Here is a 27,468-nt window from a genome sequence, read left to right on the forward strand (position 1 = left end):
TAATCCCAGCTACTCAGGAGGCTGAGGCAGGAGAATTGCTTGAATCAGGGAGGCAGACTTTGCAGTGAGCCGAGATCATGCCACTGCACTCCCATCTCAAAAAAAAACAAAAAACAAAAAAAACCCTGTTATAGCATCAAACCCTTCCAGACTTGTTTCCAACAACTCTGCACACACTGATGATACAACCCCATTGGACTGGTCATCCATGAGCACAGCCTCCTGCCCTGTACCACTCCCAAGTCCTGTTAGCCTTAGTCCCTGTCCCTGGAAGGGCACTTCTCCTCTTATGCCCATTCTTAAAGACTTCGCTCAAAATGAAGCACAAAGTCTTCTAAGGGCTTCTCAGACCACATGACTCCCATTCCCCCTACCCAGAGCCCAGCACTGAGAAAGCCCCGTTTGGACTCTCTTCCAACAGTTACCGCTCAGTGGATTGGAGTTCCTGGCATATTTCTCTAATCTCCCTTCCTTTTGAGAAAAGGGGTCACCTGTCCTTTACAGAGTCCAATGATATGATCTTGCCCCATGGGAAGGATTCAAAGACATTTATGAAACAAAATTGAAAGATGGAAACATAAAAAATACGTAATATGTGGCTAGACATGTGGCTCATGCCAGTAATCCCAGAACTTTGGGAGGCTAAGCAGGGAGAATTCCTTGAGCCTAGGAGTTTGAGGCCAGCCTGGGCAACATAGTGAGATCCTATCTCTACAAAAATTAAAATTAAAAAATTAGCTGGCCATGGTGGTGTGTGCCTATAACCCCAGTGCTTGGGGAGGCCATGGCAGGAGGATTGCTTGAGGCCAGGAGTTCAACTCCAGCCTGGGCAACACAGTGAGATCCTATCTCTACAAAAATAAAAAAAGTAAAAAAAAAAAAGTTTAACATGAGGCAGTAACTTGTGAGAGGCAAAAGCAAACTACAGTTAAGTATTTTGGAGGCAGAGAAGACAGAAACCATTTGGTCAGAAGAAGCAGGATCCTGCAAAGATGCTACATGCTCTCAACTGTCATTTAGTTTCTACAAAATATTGGAAATGATTTCATCTAAACTTTGTGTAGGCCACATATCAAGATGTCCTAAATTTAGATCAGCACCAACTGCAACCGCCACTTCCTGCCACTTAGGTCATGCTCTGATACCTACAGTGAGCTGTACATCCGGCTTCTTTTCCAGAAGAACCATGTCGCCAGGCAAGCCGAAGGACTTGGCTTGGTAAGTGAGGTAGCCACCATATGAAGAAACCTAAAATGGAATTAATAGTATCAATAGCACAAGCATTAAAAGACACGATGTCAACATCAACCCACATGAAAAGCACTTAGGCACACAAAGCGTGGAAAGAAACACACTCGACCTGTTAACAAGGGTTGTATCTAGGGGGTGGGGTTGAGGATGCTATTTTTTCTACTTTATGCTATGTTTAATGTCATCTGAAATGTTTAGCATGAACATGATTGAGTTTTACAAGCAAGAAGATACCTTTATTAAAAAGAAAAGTAAGGCTGGGTGTAGTAGCTATAATCCCAGCACTTTGGGAAGCCGAGGCAGAAGGATCACTTGAGGTCAGGAGTTAGGGACCGGCCTGGGCAATATAGCAAGACCCTGAATCTACAAAAAACATTTAAAAATTAGCCAGGTGTGGTGGTGTACGCCTGTAGTCCCAGTTACTAAGGAAGCTGAGGTGGAAAGATCGCTTGAGCCCAGGAGTTTGAGGCTGCGGTGAGCTATTATTGTACCAGTTCACTATAGGGTATTGTCACTGGGCAACAGAGCAATACCCTATAAGAAAGGAGAGGAGAGGAGGGGAGGGGAGGGGAGGGGAGGGGAAGGGAGGGGAGGGGAGGGGAGGGGGGGAGGGGAGAGGAGGAAGGAAGGAAGGAAGGAAGGAGGGAAGGAAGGAAGGAAGGAAGGAAAGAAGGAAATAATAGTCATGCTCCTTTTTTTCTAGATGATTACTAAACCAAAATGTTTATTTAATCCACAACTATTCTAGGAAATCTAGGCCATTGGTTTCTTTTTTAACTGAGAGAACTGGATAATATCTATCAGTCACAAAACCTCTAAAATAAATTTTCTCCAAAAACAATTCTCCTGAAAGCAGATGGTGAACATTTCCCAAATTATTATGAGTTCTGCTGGGTACAGTAGCCATGGCTGACAACTCCAGCAGGTGCACAGACCTCTGTGTCACTCAAGCAGCATGATGGTGGTGGGGACATGGAGTGAATGGTAACAGTTTTCTGACAGCTACTTCACACCTTGGGTCCTGACACTTCCCACCCTTACAGTAAAACATAGTCAAGAAGGAAGAAGTGACAGAAGGATGAAAATCACAGGCAAGATCACCTCTGATTAGACAGAACAAAATAATCTACAGGAAAATGCCAACAACTTAGAGGAGGCAGGGGAATGAAGCCACGTTCTTCTAGGATCCCATTCAACAGAAGCTTTTCCCTAGAGTCTGTAACCTGACAAAACCTTACAGAGCTTTGATTTCCAAGCCTGGAAGTATTCCAAGGCAATGTCTTAAATTATTATTGTGATTAAGTATTGCTTCTTTGATGGGCTTAAAGTGATTTTTAAAACATGGCCTCAAATTCTTTGCACTCCTGCCTTCAAGATGGGGGGCTTAATTCCCCCTCCTCCTTTTTATTTTGTTTTTTTTGAGACAGAGTCTCGCTCTGTCACCCAGGCTGGAGTGCAGTGGCGAGATCTCGGCTCACTGCAACCTCCGCCTCCCAGGTTCAAATGATTCTCCTGCCTCAGCCTCCTGAGTAGCTGGGACTACAAGCACCCGCCACCATGCCCAGCTAATTTTTGTATTTTTGGTAAAAACAGGTGTTTCACCATGTTAGCTAGGCTGGTCTCAAACTCCTGACCTCAGATGATCCGCCTGTCTCAGCCTCCCAAAGTGCTGGGATTAGAGGCATGAGCCACCAAATTGTCCTCCCCTTGAGTGTGGGCTGGGCTTAGTGACTCACTGCTAATGAATAGAATAAAGGAGAATGAGGGCATGGCAGTTCTGAAATTTAGGTTACAAAAACACTGCAGCTTCTGTCCTGAGCTAGCGCGCTCGCTCGCTCGCGCTCTCTCTCTCTCTCTCTACCCCCCCGCTCCCCCAATCCCCTTACCCATCCCCCATAAGTTGCTTTGGGGGAAACCAGCTGTCATGTCATGAGGACCCTCAGGTAGCCTATGGAGGGTCTCGTGTGATGAGAAACGGAGGCTTCCAGCCCACAGCTAGCCAGAAGCAGAGGCCTGCTAACAGCCATGTGGGTGAGCTTGGAAGCAGATGCTCCAGTCCCAGGGAACTACAGCCCTGGCTGACATCTTGACAGTAACCTCGGAAGACTCTGGGCCATCCCCTCCTGAATTCTTCATCCAAGATAATCATTATTGCTTTAAGCTGCAAGGTGTTGGAGTAATTTGTTACATGACAATAGATAACACATGGGCCCATCATATAGCAGTAAAGAGGAGTATTCAGTGAGAGAGTAGTGGGATCATAAGAGAGAGGCAATATTTCCCACATTCAGATGTCAAAACCCACAGTCCTTCACCCAGAAGACAAAGTTAGAGACCTCAGGCTGAGGCCCTAATATTTTAGTCTTCCTAATGTGAGAATATGGCATCCCCTGAGGCGGGCCCTGTGAAATCCACCCGTTAGCAAGTTCCACCCTTGCTAAGAAACATGTCACCTGATGGTGCTGCCACATGAGGCCTGCGTTTCTGTCCTCATAAAATATATGGAGGTGGCCAGCCTCTGGCATAATAACTCATGCAGCAAAGGAAGAGCAAGTGGTTTGTAAGCTCCTGAGGAACGTGTAACTAGTGCGATTCTCCTTAGGAAAGTCGAACTGCCACCAGATCCTGCGTTTCTTTTAATAAGCTTGTGAGTCACTTGTCAGCTTTTGTTTTCCTAACAAAGAGGCTTTCTTCTGCCTTAAAATAAAGAATTCTCAGCACTGGCATTGAAAAGCATGCATGTCCCATTTGCAATAAATATTATTTAAATGGTTATTTCCCTAGAGGAAAATTCTTTGGCATTAGGTAAAAACTGAGAAAAACATTGTGGGTGATTTTCTTTGCTGGTAGTTCATGCATGGCAAGGGTGGGGCACAGTGGGTGCCTGCTCAGCCCCTCACAGCAGGAGGCAAGGTCTCTTCTTCATTTTTAGTTCAGCTCATTTCTGGCATGTTAGTAACCTGAACTGATGGATGCTTCCTTCCAGATTTCCAGGAAATGATGCTCACACAGCAATAGTAGAGGGCCACTGAGGGCCCAGAAGAACAGCAGGACATCATTACCTTGTCCCCCAGGTAGGACGCGGGTGCAACCCAGGATGCGCTGTGGACAGTTGCGGGCAGCTCCTGGAGATCCGCCACCATGCTGTTGCTGCCCGGGTTGAATGAGACGGGGATGTCCATTCTGTCTGCAGTCTCCAGGCGCCAGCCCAGCATATCCACAAACTGGAAAGAGGGAGAGAAGCAAGGGATGAAACCGTCTTGGTCGTGGCATCCCTGGTGATGGCTGCATCATGTATACAGAAAGCTTCACGGGCAGCCTCCTTGCCTCAGAGGCCTCCTTCATGCATCTCCTCCTGCACCTGCCCTCCCAAGCTGGAGCCCCATCTCACCCATTGCCACTGGGAGTTCTGGGAAGGCAGTGGCCTTACGTATGTGGGATTTATCTTTGTAACCCAGCACACATCCTGGTTCTTGACATTTAGTAGGTGATCAATGAGTGTTCCAATGATAAAGAAATAAAAAAAACTAGGACCATGGCACATTTAATGGCAAGCTCCTTATAAAGAAAAATGTGATGTGGAATTCAGTGGCTTGCTATTATTATTTTTCTTTAAATGGAGCATCAAAATTAAATCATTTCCTGGTCACAAAGGAAGCCAGTTAATTTTGAGGTAAAAAAAGAAAGAAGTGACCAAGCATAGGGTTGGATTAATGCTTTCTGGTTCCCAGGGGAGAAGAGACTTCGGAGCAGATTTACAAAGGTTTTTTTTTTCCCCAATTACTAGCTGCACTCCTTTTAGGAGACAGGCAGTAAAAGATATGAAATAGGGAGGCAGTAAAATATATAAAATAGTCGTTTTGGGGCCAGGCGTGGTGGGTCACATCTGTAATCACAGCACTTTGGGAGGCCAAGGTGGGCGGATCACCTGAGGTCAGGAGTTTAAGACCTGCCTGGCCAACATGGTGAAACCTTGTCTCTATTAAATACAAAAATTAGCCGGGCGTGGTGGGGCATGCCTGTAATTCCAGCTACTCAGGAGGCTGAGGCAGAAGAATCGCTTGAACCTGGGAGGCAGAGGTTGCAGTGAGCCAAGATCATGCCACTGCACTCCAGCCGGGGTGACTGAGCGAGACTCCATCTCAAAAAAAAAAAAAAAATCTGTTTTTGAATACTTGTTGGATACAAGACATGACTCACACAAAGAAGGCAAGCATGAGGTTACTGGTTCATGGAATAATGAAAGCAAGAAAAGTTTTAGTTTCACTGAGTTAACTTTAAAAATGCCCAAAGAAGGCTGGGTACGGTGGCTCATACCTGTAATCCCAGCACTGTGGGAGGCCAAGGTGGGAGGACTGCTTGAGCCCAGGAGTTTGAGACCAGCCTGGGCAGCATGGCAAAACCCCGACTCTACAAAAAATGCAAAAATTAACCAGCTGTGGTGGTGCATGCCTGTAGTCCCAGCTACTCAGGAGGCTGAGGCAGGAAGATTGCTTGAGTCCTGGAGGCGAAGGTTGCAATGAGCTGTGATCACACCACTACACTCCAGCCTAGGCAACAGAGACCCTGTCTCAAAAAAAAAAGTAGCCAAAGAAAAGATATGATAAAATAGGTGAGAAGGAAAGCAAAACAGAAAGAAGTAAAAATGAGAAATGAGGGGTGTGATATTGTGACATAATGAGACACAATGAGAAATATCGATTTGGCTATTACTACCAGTTTCTGGCATAGAGTTCCTAAAACCCTTGTAATTTCCTGAATGACAGGGGTGATAGGAGCATCTTTTGCCATAATATCTGGGCTTAGTCCACAATTCCTGAGGCCAGAGCTTCTAAGACCCTTGGACTCTCTGATGTGGTAATAGTGTCTCTTTGTGTGCTAATGAGATAAGTGGCGGCTGGGTCCTCTGGGTAGCTTCAGGATGGGGGCTTGTAGCCAGGAAGACCAAGGTAGGATGAGAGGGTTGAGACTTTCAGCCCTACCCCCAACCTCTGAGGAAGGGAGAGGGACTAGAGATTGAGTTAATTATCAATAGCTAATGATTTAATCAATCACGCCTACGTGAAAGAGCCACCAAAAAAAAAAAAAGAAAAAGAAAAAAACCCTAAATGGTGGTTTGGGAGAGCTCCTGGTGGGTAAACACGTCTGCATGCCAGGAGGGTGGTGCGCCCTAACTCCCATGCCTGGAACCCTCTGGACTTCACCCTATGCACCTGTTCACCTGGGTGCTGCTCTGTATCCTTTATCATATTCTTTATGATAAAGAGCAATAGGAAGGAAAGTATATCCTTAATTCTGGGAGCCATTACAGCAGATTACAAACATGAGGAGGGGGCTGTGGGAACCCCCGACTTGTAGCAAAACACTAGAGAAGTACTGGAGGCCTGGGACTTGCAACTGGCATCTGAAGTGGGGGCAGTCTGGAAGAACTGAGCCCTTAGCCTGTACAGTCTGATGCCACCTCCAGGTAGAGAGTGTCAGAAGCGATTTGAATTGCAGGACACCCCAGGAGTGTCTGGGAGAGTCAGAGAATTTTTGGTATGGAAAAAAACCCCACACATTTGGTGTTAGAGTGTTGTGAGCATAGAAACAGGGTTTTCTTGTAAGGGGGAAAATGACAAACTCTATTTATTTAATGAGATTTACTGGGCATCTGTTATGTCCCAGATCCTATTCTAGGCACTAGGGGTGTATCAGGGAACTCACATTCTAGGGACAGAAGAAGAAGGGCAATAAACAAATTTTAAAACAAAATGTTAAATATGTTAGGTAGTGATGACTGCTGTGGGGAAGACAAGGGTAAGGTCAGCAAGAGTGTCCAAGGTGGGCTATTTTATAGGGAGTGGTGAAGGAAAGCCCCTCTGAGCACATGATATTCAAGCAAACACCCAACGAATTCAGGAAACAAGAATTTTAAAATGCTGCAGACCAAGGAGCAGCGAGGGCAACACTTACCATTTAACAAATCCATGTACAAAATGTTCCCCAGCACTTCCTGTCAATGCATACCTTAGCCCTTCGCTTATGTGAGCTGTGACATTGATTATTTACTCCAAAACAGAAACAGCTGGTACAACCCTTGGGATTGGCTGGGTCCAAATGGAATGAGCCTTCTCGACATACATTACACTCTGTGCCTTCTACATTTTCCTATTGAAGCAAAACATGAAGTAAGAGATCACTTCTTCCAAAATTTCCCTAGTTGCAATTAGCTACTTGCACAAATTAAATACCAACACAAGATGTTAGGATGAGGATGTGAGCAAAACATTAAAAGAGACGTTAATTATTAAGCTTTCATCCTATGTTGTTTAAACTTTTATACCACACACAAATGGAAGAGAGAATTCTCTAAATTTCATAAAATGCCCCTGGGGCATCTTGCAAGTAGAGAAATAGCACTGTATGGTTCACAGGATGGGGAGACCAAGTCATCTCACTCACCACCAACTTAACACATCTCTTGGGAATTGGAAGGTCTCCTACAACCTGGTGGAACCCCTTGGAGCAGAGACGATCACCTGGAGTCCATGGTTCAGGAGTGGGTTTTAGGGGAACCTATGAACCTCATGAAACTGTAGATAAAATTTGTGTTGATTTTCTGGAAAGGGTCTATATCTGTCATCAGATTCTAAGGCGGTCTGCGACCTCTCCAAAAGATAAATGGGATCTTGCCTCCTATTTCTGTAAAATGAGATCATGACTACAAAACGCTACACACACTATCAACATCTCTTCTGGGTCAGTCCCATTTCCCACATACTCTTCTATGTTGCCTCAACATGAAGCACTTCCCCGCTGACTGGCAGCTGGCGTCTCTGACATTGCACCATCTCTCTTACCTTGCAGAGGCAAGCCCCGGTCCCTGGGTCACACACTCCTGGCTCAGTCCCATCTCGGTTGCAACTGCAGGGAACACACTCAGGGAATCGGTAAAACCCAGAAGCACATCGGTCACACTGCCGCCCTGTGATTCTGGGCTTGCATCTGTATACAAAGTAAGGGAAGCAAAAATCATCATCTTCGTACACACAGTTTTAAGGGCTCACTTACACTGTAGTGAAGTAGTTGGTGTGCAAAGCCAATTAAATAGATACAATGCCTGCTTATAGTCCAAGGCAGAATGGAGAGAGGCAGATAAAAGGCACTAACAGAAAGTAGGTCATTGGCCATTGTGGATGGTCATGGATGACCATCGTAGATGGGTGAGGCTTAGCACTACGTGTTGAGGGTGCACGGATGGACGTGGCCCCTGAGCCTGGAGGGCTCCCGCAGATGGCCCATAAGTGGAAATGATGACAATATACACAGAGTCTAACTGAGGTTCAGAGGAGTAGCAGGTGATCCAGTCACAAGTTTCCTTGGGGGAAGTGACTCCTGACCTGAGCTTTAAAGGGCAGAGTCATGGGGTAGGAGTTGAGATGGGCATTCCAGACAGAAGGAACAGAGCGGGAGATCACTCAGTGTGTACAGGGAACAACACAAGCATGGTGCTGCTGGGGCGGATGTCTAGGCAGGGAATGCTTTCCCATGGCCTGAGGAGGTAGGTGGTGCCAGATCATCGGGACAGAAGGGCTGGACACTGTCCCATGGCAGCACAGCACAGTAGTTGAGACCTGTCCATGCAAGGCTTCAGTTCTAATCCAGTTCTGACCATATGAGACACACCATCTTAGCAAGTTCTTTAACTTCCCAAAGCCTGCTTTTCATATCTGTGAGGGACAGAACACAATAGCTGCTGCCTCCTGGCATTGCTAGGAACCTGTGAGGCAGTGCATGCAAAATTTCAGCCCAGTGCCTGGCACATGGCAAGTTACAAGCAGGGGAACACCGTCATGAAAAGCTGTTAAGGAGGAGAGAGTGTCGTTGGACTTGTGTGAAGGATGGAGCCCAGAGGGTGAGTTCCAGCAGCAGCAGCAGCAGACTGTCAAGTCAGGAGAGAGACTAGGGCTGACCTAGGGCAAAGGTGTCCAGATGGGGAGGATGGATGGGCTCCCAAACTATTTTGGGGTGAGGTTTCTGGGAATATTTTGGGGTGAGGTTTCTGGGAATATTGTTAATATTCTGGATGAGGAGTAGAGGAAAGAAGGGAAGGCAAAGAAGACTCCCAATGTCCCTGCTTTGGTGACAGAGTGGATCTTAACATCCCTTGTCACCTTCAAGGGCCAGAGCTCAGAGGAAAGCACAGTGTGGGGTGGGGGGGTCACTTTGAGTCATCTACCCTCATCCATCTGCAGGTCCTTTTGACTGAAGCACCAGGCAGACAAGAAAACACAAGCAGCTCAGTAGAGGCAGAAGAGCAGGGGGCTATGGCCGTGCCTGGACAGCCCAGAACTCGAGGTCAAGGAGGGGAAGAGAAACTGCAGCGAGCCTTGGAGAACCAAGCACTGTATTCAGAGCTGGGATCTACCTACACACTGATTCTCTTCTGTGGGACTAAGGGAAGTATTAGAAATATGTTTTTATTTGCATATAGGGAATAACATTTTATTATTCAATTACTACCAAATGTAGGCCATCATCTATCTCCGAATACCTATGAAAATATCTTACCCCAGAGACCATCCTAAAACAGTTAAATACGACTCTTCATATTCCATTAAGTTTCTCTTTGGCAAATATCTGCTTATTTCCCTTTGGCAAATATCTGCTTATAAAGGATTTTGTATGTGATTAAGAACGTCAGCTTGGAACCAGGTAACCTACTTTGAATCCCAACTCTACCACTTACTGGACCTTGGGCAAATTGGTCTCTTTACAACCAAGTTTCTTCATCTGTAAAAAAGGAGATAACAATATCTACTTCACAGGATTGTTGTGAGGATTAAATAATACATGTAAAAACCTTAGAGTAGCTGCTTGCACACATGTAAGTATTTGCCATTACTATTCTAGCTGTGACATGGGCTAAGGGGAGCAGACGGTGCCTTTCTGTCCACCCGGCACACCTAAAAGGGCGAACTCAGCATTACTCGCAAGACCTGCTGGCGAGTTCCGTCTTTCATCCCCGTCCCTGTCATCTCTCCCTGCTTGATCCCTGCAGAAATGATTCCATAAGGAAGTAGCCTCAAAACCACACTTAGAGCAATGTAGGTACAGAGTGTAAATGTTCTGCTTGAAGTGGATGGCTCCAGTGCAGTAGATTGTAAACTTTGGGAGAGGATCAGAGACTCTGTTGGAAAGCTGGGTAAACTATGGGCCATCTTCTCCGAAAAGTGTCCACTAAACCCACAGAAAGACTCACTCTCATATACACACAATTTTGCATTCTCTAGAAGAGGGTTCCTGGCCCCAGGTTAATAACACCTGCTCTCTTCTTGTGACCCTCAGACTAAATGTAATCAGACAGTCCAGCAAAAAAAAATAAAGCCTGTCCCCAGTTGATTCTTTATTTCTGGAGAGACAGCAAGTGTGGAGTACAAGGACTCTGGTGGTCTAGAGACTGGAAAGAAGAGTTGCAGATGACCCCTCCCAAAATAAAAGCCATCAGAAAGAGGAGCCTCAGAAGAGAAGAGGGCCTTTGGAGATGGCCTGACATAGGCTGGGTGAACCTTGCTTCTCTTTTCCTAGCAGCGAAGGAAAGAACACTGTGCACAGAGGGACAGTGTTGCCATGAAATGCCAACCTGGCAGACTGGCATCCCAAGGTCTGAACGTTTCTTTTAGCAAACATGTAGGGCTTCTGGCCAAGGGTGCATTAATAAGATGCTGGTGGCAGGTGAATAACTCACACACTGAACGCCATTGGTGGGCACGGCTCAGAGTGTCCCCTGAGCAAGTGATCTGGGTGGGGACCTGGAAGGTGAGGTAACACAGACAGAAAAAACATGTTTTTCACATGTGGTTTGTGTATTTATTTATTTATTTATTTATTTATTTAGAGACAGAGTCTTGCTCTGTTGCCAGGCTGGAGTGCAGTGGCTCGATCTCGGCTCACTGCAAGCTCCGCCTCCCGGGATCACGCCATTCTGCTGCCTCAGCCTCCCAAGTAGCTGGGACTACAGGCGCCCGCCACCACACCCGGCTAATTTTTTGTATTTTTTTAGTAGAGACGAGGTTTCAACGTGTTAGCCAGGATGGTCTCAATCTCCAGACCTCACGATCTGCCCACCTCAGCCTCCCAAAGTGCTGGGATTACAGGTGTAAGCCACCGCGTCCGACCCTGGAGCCTGCATTTTATATTTTCACTTCACTGGAAAGGAAAGGGCAGCAGCAAGGGCAGCTGTGGAAGCTGCTTGTCCAGACAAGGAGGAAGGGAAGCAAAATCATGACTGGCCTGTTTATTTATTTTAGAATGTATGTGAGAAGATGCAGTGGAAAGAGAGTGACTGAGAAGGTGTGGCCAGTGAGTAATATAGGACCAAGCTCTGAGCCTCACACAGCACACGGGTAGCAGCTGAGAGCACCAAAGCAGATGGGAAAAAAGCCAACAGAGCAGAAGGAGGGGAGCAGCAGCCTGCAAACAGCACCCTGAGTGGCCCCGCTGGGGCTGCTATGCCAGGGTAAACCAAAACAATATCTATATTCTTGAGTACTGCAATGTTTAGATCACTGAGCTTATGCATCCTGTGCAAAGATAGTTTTTGGTGTTGTCATGACAATAAGGAAGTTTCTGGTGGTGCCATGACAATAGGGAAGGAATAGGACACTTCCTCTTGAAAGTCTAGCTGAACATCCTTTAAAATGACCTCATGTCAGCCTGACTTGGTACGTTTCTCCACAGCGAATTTCTGGTGCCCAAGGAGCAGCTGCAGAATAGCAGTTCTGGGGAAGCAGGTCAAGAGAAGTTATCTCCACGGCAATGGGGCTCCCGGCCAAATGTTTTGTAACAACATCTGGGCACGGGTGGGTGCTTGCCATGTCTCAGAGAATCAGGCCCAGATGTGTTGGGGTGAGCTGCATCCTTTGGTCATTAAACACTGTAGGGGCCGGGTGCGGTGGCTCACGCCTGTAATTCCAGCACTTTGGGAGGCTGAGGCGGGTTGATCACCTGAGGTCAGGAGTTCGAGAACAGCCTGACCAACATTGAGAAATCCGATCTCTACTAAAAATACAAAATTAGCCGGGTATGGTGGTGAATGCCTGTAATCCCAGCTACTCGGGAGGCTGAGGTAGGAGAGTCGCTTGAACCCGGGAGGCAGAGGTTGCAGTGAGCCGAGATCATGCCACTGCACTCCAGCCTGGGCAACAAGAGCGAAACGCCATCTCAAATAAATAAATAAATAAACAAACACTGTAGGGCCCTTCATATTATGCTCATATCGAAGTCCAGTTTTAATCTAGAGCCCAAAATCTACCTTATTTATTTACTTATTTATTTATTCACTTAAGAATTACTGAGTGCCTTCTACACACACATTCCTATGTTAGGGGACATGGGAGGGAGGGGACAAAGTAGAATAAGTCAGTCTTGACATGGACTTGTTTTCACTGAGGACACAGGACCTAGAATGTGGAAATTAAGAGAGAAGCTGGCTAAGCAGTCAACTTGCTTTGGCCAATGAGATGATGAGGCAATCTCTGTGGACTCATAGAAGGCTCCTTGCATTCTTTGAGTTTGTACTTTCAACACAAAAATCCTTGAAGGACAGGCATAATTTGGGGGTAGTAGGAGAGCAGGAGGAAGCCCTTTCATAACTGGAGAACAGAACACAGACAAAAAGTGTTCAGAGGAAGTGAGAAAACTAAGTCAGAGGAGAAAGCAGAAAAAACAAAAAGGCATTAAAAGTTAGGGTAGAGGCCGGGCATGGTGGCTCACGTCTGTAATCCCAGCACTTTGGGAGGCAAGGCGGGCAGATCACGAGGTCAGGAGATCGAGACCGTCTGGTTAACATGGTGAAACTCTGTCTCTACTGAAAATACAAAAAATTAGCCGGGAGTGGTGCTGGGTGCCTGTAGTCCCAGCTACTCAGGAGGCTGAGGCAGGAGAATGGTGTGAACCCAGGAGGCAGAGCTTGCAGTGAGCCGAGATTGCGCCACTGCACTCCACAATGGGTGACAGAGCGAGACTCCGTCTCAAAAAAAAACACAAAAGTTAGGGTAGATAGAATTCAAATCATGGAAAGTTGGTCTTTATCCTGTTAGACAATGGGGAATTAAGGAAGGTTCTTCAGCAAAGAATGTGATGTCATGGAAATGGTGTTCCCATAACAGCCCACACACAATATGGCGCTCACCATGCTGCACTGTCACTCTTGGTTAGAACAGGTGCCCCCAGCAGACCACAGACATGTGTGCCTTCCACAGGAAGCACAGTACCCAAGATAGAGTAGGTATGAGATGCACTGTGAGCAACGAAACACATCCAAAAGAACATTTAAGGGAAAGGAAAAAAACTTCACAAGGAACTGAGGGAGATGTTTCATCCTCATTAAAATAACAAAAACAAACAAAAATACATGCCAAGAAGATAAAATCACATTTAGGGGTAGCCTGTCATAAATCAAAAAGGAGATAAAATCATACACATGTACGCATTTATGTGATTAAGAACATAAATTTGGAGCCAGGTAATCTACTTTGAATCCCAACTCTACCACTTACTGGACCTTGGGCAAATTGGTCTCTTTACAACCAAGTTTCTTCATCTGTAAAAATGGAGATAACAATACCTACTTCACAGGATTGTTGTGAGGATTAAATAAGACATGTAAAAATTGTCTCAAGTTCACAGACTAACAGTACCATGTATTTGTGAACAATATTAAGGGAAAGACAGATGTTTGAATCCCAGTATAATTGTCAATTTAGTATATTCCTCTTAAAGAGCCAAAAAAGAAAGAAAGAATGAATGAGTAACCCAGGAAAAGGAAGGTCAACTAGGAAAGCATCAATATCATCTGAACATGAAGTGGTAAAAGGACTCAACCAGGCAGTAGACAGCCATGGAAAGGAAGGGGGATAATATGTCCCTTGCCAGAAGTTGACACTTGACTGGTTATAGGGAAAATGGGTTGATTCTGAGATAATACTCAGATTTCAGGCTTAAAGGACTGGAAAGAAGCTGTTATCATTAAGTAGAATTTTTTTTGTAATCCAAAGGGAGAAACGGCTTGAAAGGGAAGGCAATGACATGGGTTTCAGAGATAGGATCAGTATTGTAGCATTTAGGAGTTAACGATTATCCAATCTAACTTTTCATAATAGATGTGAGGAGACAGGAGACCAAAGAGCTCAGGGAACTTGTCCAAGGCTACCTGCGTAAAGTCAGTAAGAGAACCCAGGTTGAGTTGATATGCAATAAAGGTGGAATAGGATAGCCCTCAAGGAGCAGGACTGGAGCTGTGGATCTGGGAATCATCCAGGAGTGGGGGTGGCTGAAGCCAGGAGAATGGGTGTAGTTTCAGGGACAAAGCATAGAGGGAGGAAGGCAGACAGCCATGACCTTGGCAAATAACCACAACAGCTAATACTTACTGGGTGCTCAAAGTGTGTCAGGCGCTGCTTTCAGTGTGTTCACAGGAGACATTTAACCCTCTAAAGGACTTTATGAGGTAGGTGCCTCCAGGATCCTTATTTTACAGATGGAGACCTAAGGCCCGGAGGACAGAAGTAATATACCTGAGGTCACCCAGACAGTGAGCGGCAGAGACAGGACACAACTCACACCACACATCCTCTTGGTCTGGGGGCACAAGGAGAAAAATGAAGCCAGTGAAATAGCCAGAGAAGGATCATCAGAGAGGTGAGAAAAAGATGCCAGTGTTACAGAAGATGAAGGACGACAGAGGGTGTGCAGGTGAGAACCCTGAGCTCCTTCTGTGTGGCAGTCACAGCAGTCACCACTGTGTCAACAGCACATCCCAGCGCCTGCACGTTGCCTGGCCAGTCTCATTGATTATTTGATGAGGTGCATCAAAGAAATTGCCTCTCCCAGTTGTTAGGGCTCATGAATCGATGCTTAGCTGGAAGCCCTTCTGTTCTGAGAACATCAAGTCTATGACCTTTTCTGGTTTTTAATTTCTCAATTTAACACAAAAGCTTAGTAAAGCTGAATGGAGATAGAGGGCATCCCCAAATCTTTCCTGTGGCTACTGTCCTTCTGAAAAGGCATGAGGTACACATGGCTTCGTTGGATGTCCAGGTGGACTGCCATCTCCTTTGATCAATCTGAAAATATCTTGGACGTGGTCAACAGCACAGCAGCTTTTACTGTCAGGGATCTCCAGCTTCCTCATGTCTGACACAGATGGATAAAGTCTTCCGAAGATATTCTAGCCCTTCTGTGTGTTCAGAGAATCTGATGGCACATGTCTTCCAGTATTAGGAGCAGATGCAAATTTACTTTTTCATCACTATAAATAGATATATGTGCTGTCTTGTGCTATAAAAAATGAAATTTTGATCAATATAAGCATCTTTTTGATCTTGATATAATAGAGTTGGCCAGAATAATAGACCTTTTGATAATTACACAATATAGTCTGTAATATAATCAGAGATTGAAAAAGGAAGGGAATCAGAATTTTAAATTTATATAGGAAGTTAGAGATGATTTTACCAAACTTCATTTTACAGAGTAAGAAACTGAAAGCCAGGAAGGCAAAATGACTTGCCCAGTCTCATAGCTAGGACTTGACAAAGGTGAGTCGAAGGCTCAGCTTTATGGTTCCAACTTATCCTCATTGCCTCTAAAACTACAACACGGGGTTGACTTCAGTAAAGAGTGAGCATTGTGGATTGCTAAAATCATTTTTTTAATTCATTTTAAAGTAGATGAATATTTGTAACAGTTTGGTTTTCTTACAGTATGATAAAATTGAACACCTCTAAGTCATTAAATACAATTTGAAAAGAGCAATTTTTCAGCTTTGCAGTTTGTGATGATTTGTACAACTGCAGGACAGTCTGTTATATGACTGTGAAAGGATGTTTTCCTTTTTCTCGTAAACTCTAGTTATCTCTGATTTTTTATTTTACATGAGCTATACTAAACATATTCTTCATAAAACTAGAAAACTTCTAGTTTTTCCTCTAATATTTTATAAAGAAGTAATCCTTTCAGGCAATCAAAAGCTTTTTCAGCATTTACACTGAAATTATCATGGGCAATTTGTGCAATTTACGGTAATGTCAACTTTCTTACATTTTCTGCCAAGGCCCTTTTATGACAAATCCACTTTGATCATGGGAAGATGCATTATCCCATTAGATTATTATAGTCCCTTTCCTAAGGTCAAAGTAAACAGTTTTACATCTTGGTTTAAGTATAATACAAGCCAGTAAGATTCCATTTCTGTTGATGCTGTCAGGTTTGGGCAAAACTTACTATAGACATGCCTCCATCCTCAGTTGGGAATATTCCAGTCTATTAAATTATCATTGGCAGTGAGAGTTTGTTAAAAATAAAACTCCTTAGAATTTTTACATAAAATACTACAGTAAATCCGTCCATCACCTTCTGGTGCCTTAACAAGATTAAAACATTTTTCAAAGCACTCTTGGTTTTCTTTTTCTGTGACAGCAGCATTGAGAAATTGTGTGTGAAGTTCCATTCGCAGCGATTTATTGTTGACAAACTACTCCCTTTGAAAACTCTACTGCTTCTCTTCCTGCCGGAAAACTGCTTCTCCATCTCCTCCTCGGTTCCTTTACTTCCTGTGATTAAACACAGGTATCCCCTCCGGTTCTTGAGTGACTGACCTGACTCAGGCAGGACTCACACCTGTGGTTTTAAAGCCTTGGAATGTTTCATGATTCAAGCTTTTCTCCCAGCTTCCTTACAATGTTCCAGTAGTATAAAGGAGTTGGTGGGCACCAGATGACAATTAAAGGGGTGGTTAAGAGGCCTTCCTTAGAAAAGCGAACATCGCTGCTATAGAGAGTTGAATTATATCCCCACAAAAGATCTGTCCAAGTTCTACCCTCCTGTACCTGAGAATGTGGCCTTATTTGGAAACAGGGTCTTTCCAGATGTAATTAAGTTAAGATGAGTTTATACCAGAGTACTGTGGGCCCTAAGCCAGTATGACTGGTGTCCTTATAAGAAAATGAGAAGAGACCGAGACACGCACAGAGAGGGGAACGCCACAGGAAAACAGAGACGCCCAGAGAGAACAGCATGGAATGGCGGAGGCAGAGGTTGCAGTGATGCAGCCACCAGCCCAGGGACTCCCAGGAATACCCGCACACCAGAAGCGAAAAGGCATGGGACAGGTTCTCCTGCAGACCCTCCAGAAGAAACCAACCCTGCTGACATCTTGATTTTGAGTTTCTAGGCTCCAGAAATGTGCCAGAATAAATTTCTGTTATTTCAGCATTGTTTGTGGCATTTGTTAATGGCAGTCACGGGAGACTACCACAGCCACCCTCAAGTGGGAGTCACTGAGGCCTGTCCCCAGCAGCCACAGCCCCTCCTGCCTCTCACACCCAAATTACAGACTCCATAACATCCATGTGCCTGGGGTGCATGCTGAAGGGAGTGGGGTGCATGGTGAACCTTCTGCTTTCCCCTGCACACTGCCATCCTGGCCTGGCCTCTGACTCAGTTTCCCTGGCATATCACCACTGATCTAATTCTTACCAGTCCCTCCTTTTGGAGCCATACCCTTTCTCTGGCCCCTGCAGCCCCCATCCAGCCCTGCTGAGATCAGCCTCAGCACCTGGAACCATGTGACACCAGCCTCCACGTTCCAATGCAGCCCCTGAACCAAACCTCTCAGCAACGCAGCATCTGCATGAGCCAAAGTCTCCACCTGTCCCTTAACAATTAAGTACTGGACTGCTCTGTGGTCCTCTGAGGGCAGCCCCACTCTCAGGCCAGGCTCTCCAGCCTGTCTCCTGCTCACCCTGACTCCCTCCTAACTCCCACCAAGCCCTGCCATGGAGGCCCCAGCACCCCTTCCAGCCCACCTCAGCTAGGTGGGATTTCAGACTTTTATCATGCGCTGACCTTAACCACACTGCCAGCGAACCCTAAAAGGAGCGTATGAAGCTTATACCTAAATACAAATGGACAGGTGCTCACCACAAGGCATCCCAGCAAAGCACACAGATACCTTCGTTATGCATGTATCATTCCTCTCCCACTTTTGCCTCATGGCACACACAGAACACAGTCCCATAGTGACAGCATGCTGGAGTCAATGGGCAAGGCTGCTGCCGGCTCAAGATGACTGGTAATCCATCCACGCAGGCTCTGCCCGGCTCTGAGCCTAAGGCCAATCACTCCACTCACTGCAACCCATTCTGGCTGGGAAGCCCACACTGGGGTCAACACAGGCACCCCTGGACAGGTGGGAAGTGGAAAGTGACGATGACCAGTGTGTGGGCAGATGGTGCGCAACCTCCCTGTGACAGAAGCGGACAGGTTACTCCCCCAGCTCACCTGCACTGCCCGCTGTCCCGGTCACACTCCAGCATGGCAGCCTCGCTGGTGCCCCTCCTGGAACAGTTGCAGCCTTCGCAGCCGGCCATGGGGTGGAAGCTGAATGAGTGTGTCTCACACACTTCGCACTGGGGCCTGACCGTGCGGGGAGGGCAGCGGCACCGCCCCGTCATCTCTTCACAAAGGCGCAGGCCACAGCTGCACGCTGGTCAGGGGATAAAGAAATACCTTGTGAGGGTCAGAGGCTGCTTGGGCTCCAGCAGCACTCCACCAACTGCCAGGTTTTCCAGAAGCCTCCAAAGGGTCTGAGAGAAATGTTTAGATCTGAAAGGCCCGTTTCTTGGAGTCAGGACCAACCACCCCAAATACTCGCGGCAGACAGTGCGGATGCGGAATGAGGAGCAGCTGCGCCAGCCAGCTCCAAGATAGACCCTCAAAGGAGCCCACCTTGCTGCCACTGTGTGCCACTCACATGGGGCCTCTGGACCATCGAAGGATTCTAGGAATTGGTAGGAGGCTGCTCTCAGGCTCCCTGAAGCAGCTCTACATCCACATCACCCCAGCGCCCTGTGCGTCCAGAGCCCAGGGTCAGGGCACGACCCGGCAGCAGGGTCCTTGTTCCTTGGCCTCTGTATGGGGACTCCGCACACTGCATTCCTCACTGCAGTCACATGAAGGGAGCTGACCCTACCCCTCGGGCCACAGGATGGTTCTTAGATAAAAGTTCCCACGGGTTTTCATTCAGTGAGTAGTGCTGCCACATGACCCTGGCTGTCCTGTCTCAACTGAGTTTGGGTTGGGCCGACAAAATGGAAGGGGCTTCCTTGAGGAAGGGGATCAAGCTCTCCCAGACTCTGAGGTTTAAGACTTGTCACACTCATCTGCTTTGCCAAGTACATAGGTCACACAGCAGGGGAGTCACAAATACTTATCTTCTAGAACATTGCTACTCAGAGTGCGGTCCAGGGACCAGCAACATGGGCATCACCTGGGTGTTTATTGGAAATGTAGAGACTCAGACCCCAGCCCAGTCTCCTGAATCAGAATCTGCATTTCTCCAGCTCTCCAGGTGAGTCTCTAGCACAGTGCCGCTGAAGAAGCGTGCCCCGGTGAGCGTCATCCACACGGGACCAGAGTAGACCTTGCGTGACAGGAAACGTGCACTTACGCTTGCAGTGTGGGAATCCATAGTGGCCTGTTGCACAGCGGGTGCACTGCCGCCCAATGACGTTGGGCCGGCATGGGCACTGCCCACCTTCAGGGCTGCAGTGAGGGCTGGTGGCCCCGGTGGGGTGGCACTCACAAGGCAGGGCGCCTTTGTGGTAAAAGGCCACCAGGGACCTGGCAGAATTCTTACAGAATCTGGAGGCTGTCTGGGGGCTGTGGAGACAGAAACAACTCATGGTGATGCCCAGGCAGGTGTGTATGGGAGTGGCCTCAACCTCGCCTTTACCATCTGCTCCACCCAGCAGCATCTGTGGGAGCGGTTCATGGTTCTGGAGTCAGGGAAGAGTGGGAAATACCCCACCTCAGACTCAGTCAGTGACAGCCACACCCTCCCCCTACCACCTGCCACAGGAGGAGACATCACAGAACAGGTCAGTGGGAACCTTGTACAGCTGGAATAAAAGAGTGGAAATAGACCTAAAGGATGAACTATATAGTATGTGAATTATAGGTCAATAAAGTGGTTACCAAAAAAGTAGACCTATGTGTGTAATAATACAACTAATAAAATGATAATGAGGAGGAGAATCACTAACATTCATTGAATGCTGTGTGCTGGAAGCCTTAGTGACATCCCACATGACCTCCCAACCTCCCAACCGATTAGGCCTAAGCCCCAATTCACAGATAAGGCAACTGAGGCTCCTAGAAGTTAGGCGACATTCCCGAGGCTGCAGGGTTATGGAGTGGTGAGCAGCATTCACATCCACAGCCGCTTAAGAGCCTTTGCTCTTAATATTCACTGCACAGCAGGTGTCTGCCTCCCAGGGCCTCTGGAGCGCCTGGGTTCCTCAGGAACCCTACAACAGGGAAAGGGCGGGTCCACAGAAGAGAACGGCAGGAATTGATACTCAGGACCATCCTAGTTTTTGGCATTCAAGGACACAAGGAGAGAGGGCAGGGAGGCCATGTCTCTGGACACGCCCTGCTTGGTTAGATGGTAGAGGAGAGTGGGACTCAGGGCTGATGTCCTTCCCAGTGGAGGGTACCTTGTGTGGTATGCCTTAGGAATCTGTGCTGGCACGCAGGAAGCAGTGGAGAGGGAGAGAAACTCCTAACCAGCCCCTGAATCTCAGCTTGGGGTGTGGGCCCCTGTTGAGTTCACAGCTGAGGACAGTCATCTTTCCCAGGCAGTGCATGGCAAAGTCTGTCACGGGAAGGTCAGTGTGGAGAAAAAGCATCTTCCGCTGGGACTCACTGACACTCTCTTGGGCAGTTGGGAGAAGAGGACACATCCGAGGGCCAGCCCCTCCCTGGGCCTTGAGCTGGTCAGGAATGTAGGAGTGCCTCCGCATTCCAGAGCCTTCCCATAAAGTGATACTCACTCAATGTAAAAGCTATTTTTTCCACAATTGGTGATAAACTCGAGTGACTTGTCCATGGAGTTTCTGTGAAGTATTTGGTAGTCATAGTTTTCTGTAGGCACCATTAGAACACGGACCTGAAAGAAATCCACCAGCATGTGTTAGAATTTCGAATGATGACACAGACCTAAGGCTACTTATTATACAGGTTGAGCACCCCTACTCGAAAAACCCAAAATCTGAAATGCTTCAAAATCTGAAACTTTTTGAGCACTGACATAATGCTCAAAGATCACGCTCAAAAGAAATGCTCACTGGAGCATTTTGGATTGGGGATTTTTGAATTAGGGATGCTCGATCTGTAAGTATTATGCAAATATTCCAAAATCTGAAAAAAAATCTGAAATCCAAAACACTTCTGGTCCCAAGCATTTCAGATAAGAGATATTCAACCTATACTTTCTCTTCACTGAGATCAACGCTCTTTATTGTTAAGACCACGACCAGATGAATCGGGATTTATGAAAAACAATCATGGGAGCAGGCCAAAGCCAGGAGTAAAGGCTCAGTCCACATTACTATGCAGGGAACGATGAGTTCCCAGGCAGAGCCCTTGGACCTTCTACTCAGAGAAACAAAAGCCTTGCGTGCTGGCTGGGTGACGGGACCTTGGGGGTAAGCAGGGGTCTGCTGCATGGCCAGGGCTCCATGTGACTCATGCCTAGTGTTTCCCTGGATATCCAGGGATGGCTGTTTTAAAGGGAAACGTACCAAAGTGGCAAGAACAATGCAGAAGCTAACACCATGGCTTGTCCTTGGAGCTGACATCATACCTGGTACTCTATTATGACTAACGGTAGTTTGGTTCCCTGTGCCAGTATAAATCACAATATGCTTATAGCAAATACTGTAGAAATTTTCAAACATCTTTGTCAACTGCTCACCAGCTCACAGCTTACAGGGAGCCTACTACTCTCATGATATTCAATTCAATAAACGTTTGCCGAGCACCACACACCAGGTGGTATTCCAGGCACAGGGGATGCAAAATGAACAGACGCAGCCCTTGTCTCCTAGGCAGACGACTTCCTCAGAGAGGAGGAGGCTCACGCAGAGACCTGGAGGGCCACATAGAGGGTCTGGGCAATGCTTCCTGGAGGGCTTTACAAAAAGATGAATTAACTCTGAGCTGGGTGAGTGGGTACGCCGGACTTCTCCAGGTAGAGAAACAGACAGAAAATGTCAGAAAAAGGGTCAGTGTGAGAAACCCCGGTGGCATGAGAAGAAATAGCATATCTGGGGGCTTGAGAATGGATTTGCATGGCCGGAGAATGAGGTGTGGGAGAGGGAAGCGTGGAGGAGGGCAATGGCAGAGAGGAGGATGAAAGATGAATTAGGGGGTCATGAGGGCCTGAGTGAGGCACATGGATCCTAGGGCAGTAAGTGGACCGTATTCCATCAATTGTTGGAAGCCCAGAGAAGCGGCTGGGTCACACGGTATGCTCCTATCCCTCCAGTCAGGTAGGTAATGGCCAGGAACGCGGAGGAGGCACTGGAAAGAGGTGGACCAGGAAGGGAGTGCTGGCAGGAGGCTGGCCCTGTCCAGGTGAGCGGAAGGATGGTCAGTGAGGACAACGGGGCTAGAAGAGAATGGTTGCCTCCAGGAGGCATGGCAGAGAAAGACCCTGGTGTGTGGTAACAGATGTGGGAGCAGAGCTGCTAGAGAAGGGGGGTCAGCATGACTCCAGGCACTGGTTGCCATCACTCAAGGTGATGAACAGGGTGGGCACACCGGGGCTGTGCAGGGTGCAGACTAAGTAAGGGACTTGCAAGATCTCTGGCCAGGCAGATACGCAGGAGATGGTGGTCACATACTGGAGTTTAGGAAAGGTCAGAGATGACCTCACAGATGTGAGTATCCTTCCCACAGTGGACAGAATACAATCGATGGGCATGGAAGACGTATCCAAGGAGAAATGACACAACGAGGGGCTCGGCGTCAAATCAGAAGGAACACCAACACACAGTGACAAGTGGAAAAAGAGAAATCACCCAAGGAGCACTAGAGAAAGCGGGGGAAACAGAGAGAAAGCAGCTGCAGGGCCAAAGGCAGAAAGGAGTGAAAAATGCTCCAGAGACTGGTCAGATGAGGAAGCAGGGGCTGGTGGAGAGGGGCGATGCCTGCTCTCTTCTGTCTAGTTCCCTTGACTTTAATTGTCACATGCTTTATTTATTTATTTACTTATTTATCTATTGAGGAGCAAAAGACAGCTGTAAAATTTAAACATTTTTCTACAAATATGACTTCAATTCCTTGGAAGAATTATTTCCATGAGCCCAACAGACACCCAAAATGGCCAGCCAGGCAGGCACATGAGGAGCAAGTTGAGGGACAAGAGGAACGCACCAAAACCAAGGACTTTCCTTCTGGAACCTTCACGGTTACAGCCACTTCAGGCTCTGAGATGTCAAACTCAATCTGGCCTTCGGCGATCACTTGATCCCGGCAGCCAAGCACATGGGGGCAAAAAGAGGCACGGAAGGAGCCTGGCAGAGAGAGAGAGACTTCCTGTCACGCACAGGACTGTGGGGTCGGCCCAAGGCAGGCAGTGGGGCCTGCTCACTGCGGCTCACCTGCCTGTGGCCACCCGCCGTCCACTGACACCTGAGCGGGAAACGTCGGGTGCGCTGCTTGGTAAAAATGGATGACAAAGATGTATCGGCCCAGGTGTGGTACACGTCCTCTCAGGGTCACTTGATTCTAAGAGGAAAAAAGAGGAGGGAAAAAACCCAAAAAACCCTCAAGCTGGAGAGCTACGAATAACTGGAATCATAGAGTATTCAGAGGTTAAAAAACAAAACGACCTATTTACCAAAGTGAAACGACAACCCATCTTCACCCAGAAGCCTTCGCACATACATTTACAGTAGCTTTTTTTGTATTTATCACAAAAATGGAAAACAAACCAAATGTCTCTTGCTTGCAGGTTGGATAAACAAACTGTGGTACAATCATACACGTTGGAGGGTGTATAATTTGGTAAGTCAGGTTGGAAACCTGTTTGGCAATATTTACCAAAGTTGAACACATAACCCAGCAATTGGCCTTCTGGGTACATACCCAAAAGAAGTGTGTAATACGTTTGCAAGAAGGCCATACTTAAATGTTCATAACAGTGCTATGCATAATAACTATGCAGTAAAGAGTCTGACTCCACTTTTTTTAAGAGATCAACGCTCTTTATTGTTAAGACCAAGACCAGATGAATCGGGATTTATGAAAAACAATCACGGGAGCAGGCCAAAGCCTGGAGTAAAGGCTCAGTCTACTCTGTCTCAGAGTGACAGAGGATTCTGCTCTGTCACCCAGGCTGGAGGGCAGAGGCACAACCATAGCTCACTGCAGCCTCAAACTCCTGGGTTCAAATGGTCCTCCTGCTTCAGCCTCCCAAGTAGCTAGGACTACAAGTATGTGCCATCATGCCTGGGTACTTTTTAAATTTTTGTAGAGACAGGGTCTTCCTGTGTTGCCCAGGCAGATCTTGAGCTCACAGTCTCAAGCAATACTGCTGCCTTGGCCTCCCAAAGTGCTGGATCACAGGTGTGAACCACTGTGCCCAGCTCTGACTCCATTTCTGATGTTTGCCCACTGACAGCTTTCAAGCCCTATTACACCCTTGTGCCTTTTGCCCCACACCCAGACAAGCTCATAAGACAGCTCAGGGGCTCCCAGCTCCTTCCTTTGTCATGAGTGGGGAGTTCTAATCACACAAATTCCAGCCCCTGGGAGAGGGAGTTCTCCCTGGACAGCCCTAGCCCTCCCTCCACTCCCACCATGAAAAGGAGTCTTTTCGAGGGCTAAAAGCTACAGCCTGCCCTCCTTTTGCTCAAGCTCAAGTACAAGCCTTGCTCTCCCCAGAAAGCCTCACTTTGTGAGTAACGAATCTTTTAACTCACAAAAATAGCTCATCCTTATTTTTCAGATGAGACCCGTGACTCAGGGAGGGTAAATAGTTCATGGAAAATCATGCACTAATTTCATGACAAAAGCAGACTAGAACTCTGTCATCTTGATTTCAACTCATTCCCCCCTATTATTCTAGACTGCCTTTCCTATATGGGATCTTATTTGATTCTATCGCTCAGATCCTGTAAATTCTCAAATCCAATGCACTGTGAACAGATGCAAACAATCTTTGAGATTATAAGGACATAATACAGGTTGGACATCCCTAATCTGAAAATCCAAAATGCTCCAAAATCTGAAATTTTTTGAGCACTGGTATAATGTTCAAAGGAAATTCTCACTGGAACATTTTGGATTTCAGATTTTCAGATTAGGGATGCTCAACCCATAAATATAATGCAAATATTCCAAAATCTGAAATTCAAAACATTTCTGATCACAAGTAGTTCGGATAAGGGATACTAAACCTTGTAATATCATAATGTAAATTATATTTTTATAATGCAGAACTTTAAAAGTCCTGTGATTTTTTAGCTTACAAAATGCATTAATTTATTATATTTCACCTTTGTGCTCTAGATGATTGATTAACAAATGTATATTGAGAATTTCCTACCTGCAAGGTACTGTGCTGGTGCAGTGGGGGATACAAAAAGTTTACTGGTTCGAGACTAGCCTGGGCAACATAGCAAGACCCTGTCTCTACAGAAATAAAAAAGAAAAAAAATTGGCTGGGCAACGTGGTGCTCACCTCTAGTCCCAGCTACTTGGGAGGCTGAGATGGGAGAACTGCCTGAGCCCAGGAGTTGGAGGCTGCAGTAAGCTATGATCATGCCACTGCACTCTAGTTGGAGTGACAGAGCAAGAATCTGTCTCAAAAAAAAAAAAGGCAGGGGAGTTCTTGGCTACAAAAACTATTCTAAAATTCTTATGATCCAACTTGGGAAGAAAACTAATAAACAACTATATTAAACACCAGCAGTCCACAAAAATATAAGATACCACAATATGGGCCATTAATAATTGCCAAATGTCTAGTGGACAAAGCTTAGGAGGGAAAGGGCATCAGGCAGGGGTGGTCCTAGGCAGGATTAACCAGATGCCTGCATTTCTGGACTCTTCACAGAAGACAGTAGAGGTTCTCAAACTTCAGGAGCATCAGAATCACCTGGAGGGTTTGTTAAAACACAGATTCCTGGGCCCACCCCCAGAGCTTCCAACTCAGTAGGTCTGTAGTGGGTCTGTGAATCTGCATTGCTGACAAATTTCCAAGTGATGTGGCTGCTGTGCTGCTTGAGGTCATACTTTGAGAACCACTGGTTTAGAAACAGCACACTACCTGCGGTGCCTTCAAGGTGACCCCAGGAAGAACATCAACAGAAGGTGAAGACTGCTGGGGCAGGTGAGGGAAAGACCTGCCACTTACAACATCCAAAATTAATGCTGTTGGAGGAGTTTCATGGGCCAGAGAGACACAGGTGGCACTGAAAAATAGAATATTTAAAAATCCGATTTTTAAAAGAACCCAAAGCTACAGAACTGTCCATCAGTGAAGAGACAGACTTGGAGCATAGGACCACATGGGCATCAAAAGGATCCAGTGCTGGGGGAAGCACAGAACTTTAGGGATCTTTATATAACGATACTCATGCCAAGTGTATTCCAGCCACCTGTTCCATTAAACTAGTTAAAACACAGAAAATCTTGATTTTGAAGTAAAGTAAGTCAGATAGAAACTTACAGAAACTTCCCTTTCCAGAACTAAAATTAACCGTTAAAATGAGATCAATGAAATAAACCATGATTCACCTCTAAACATAAATACTGACAAAACACTATATAAGAAAGAAAAAATGCACATTGTCTCTTTTACGCACAACCAGAACTGCATTGTGTTGGTGGTTCCTACAGTCCTAACCATGCACACCAGATTTCTTGACCATGCCCATAAGCTGTTTTTGAATCTACAGCAAAACAACCCTACCAAAACCCCAATAAGCATTAGTTAGCTGATTCTCATCACATAGTTATGAGATAGGTCATTATTTTCATGGTTTTCCAAATGAAGAGTCTCAGACAGAGAGATTAAAAGATTGGAATGAAACAAGTCTTTTCGAGGGCTTAAAATAGAACTCAGGGTTCCTGCCCTCGAGGGATAGGCTTAACCATTTCCCTGGCTGTTCCTGGGTCAGCTTCCTGATATTATGGAATTCTGGAAAGACTGCTGGGGTAAATTATTTAGCTGGTTTTTCTTTCTTTCTGTTTTAAATCCACCCCCAGACTTTAGCACCTTGGCTTATGATCATTTCTGATGTTGAGTATAAAGTTTCGGCCTTACACTCATCCCAGTGTCACTCAGAACATGAACGGGGAGACAGGAAGGAAATACGTTAC

The 27,468-nt window shown here is 46.4% G+C and overlaps 1 protein-coding gene across 3 annotated transcripts in view; it reads right to left on the minus strand.

The window, feature by feature from the left end:
- The window catches only part of LAMA3 (laminin subunit alpha 3), a 283,212-nt gene that overhangs the window by 101,593 nt on the left and 154,151 nt on the right, over positions 1-27,468 (minus strand). For all 3 annotated transcript variants that reach the window (XM_007974442.3, XM_073006417.1, XM_007974441.3), the window contains 10 exons: positions 26,414-26,558; positions 23,742-23,868; positions 23,515-23,654; positions 21,129-21,244; positions 19,745-19,956; positions 18,577-18,781; positions 8,094-8,238; positions 7,261-7,401; positions 4,314-4,475; positions 1,150-1,248 (listed from right to left, as the gene is read on the minus strand). In XM_007974442.3, coding sequence (XP_007972633.3) covers positions 1,150-1,248; positions 4,314-4,475; positions 7,261-7,401; positions 8,094-8,238; positions 18,577-18,781; positions 19,745-19,956; positions 21,129-21,244; positions 23,515-23,654; positions 23,742-23,868; positions 26,414-26,558 — 1,492 coding nt within the window. The remainder of the gene's footprint in view (positions 1-1,149; positions 1,249-4,313; positions 4,476-7,260; positions 7,402-8,093; positions 8,239-18,576; positions 18,782-19,744; positions 19,957-21,128; positions 21,245-23,514; positions 23,655-23,741; positions 23,869-26,413; positions 26,559-27,468) is intronic.

This window comes from Chlorocebus sabaeus, chromosome 18 (assembly GCF_047675955.1).
Source record: "Chlorocebus sabaeus isolate Y175 chromosome 18, mChlSab1.0.hap1, whole genome shotgun sequence".
Lineage (NCBI taxonomy): Eukaryota > Metazoa > Chordata > Mammalia > Primates > Cercopithecidae > Chlorocebus > Chlorocebus sabaeus.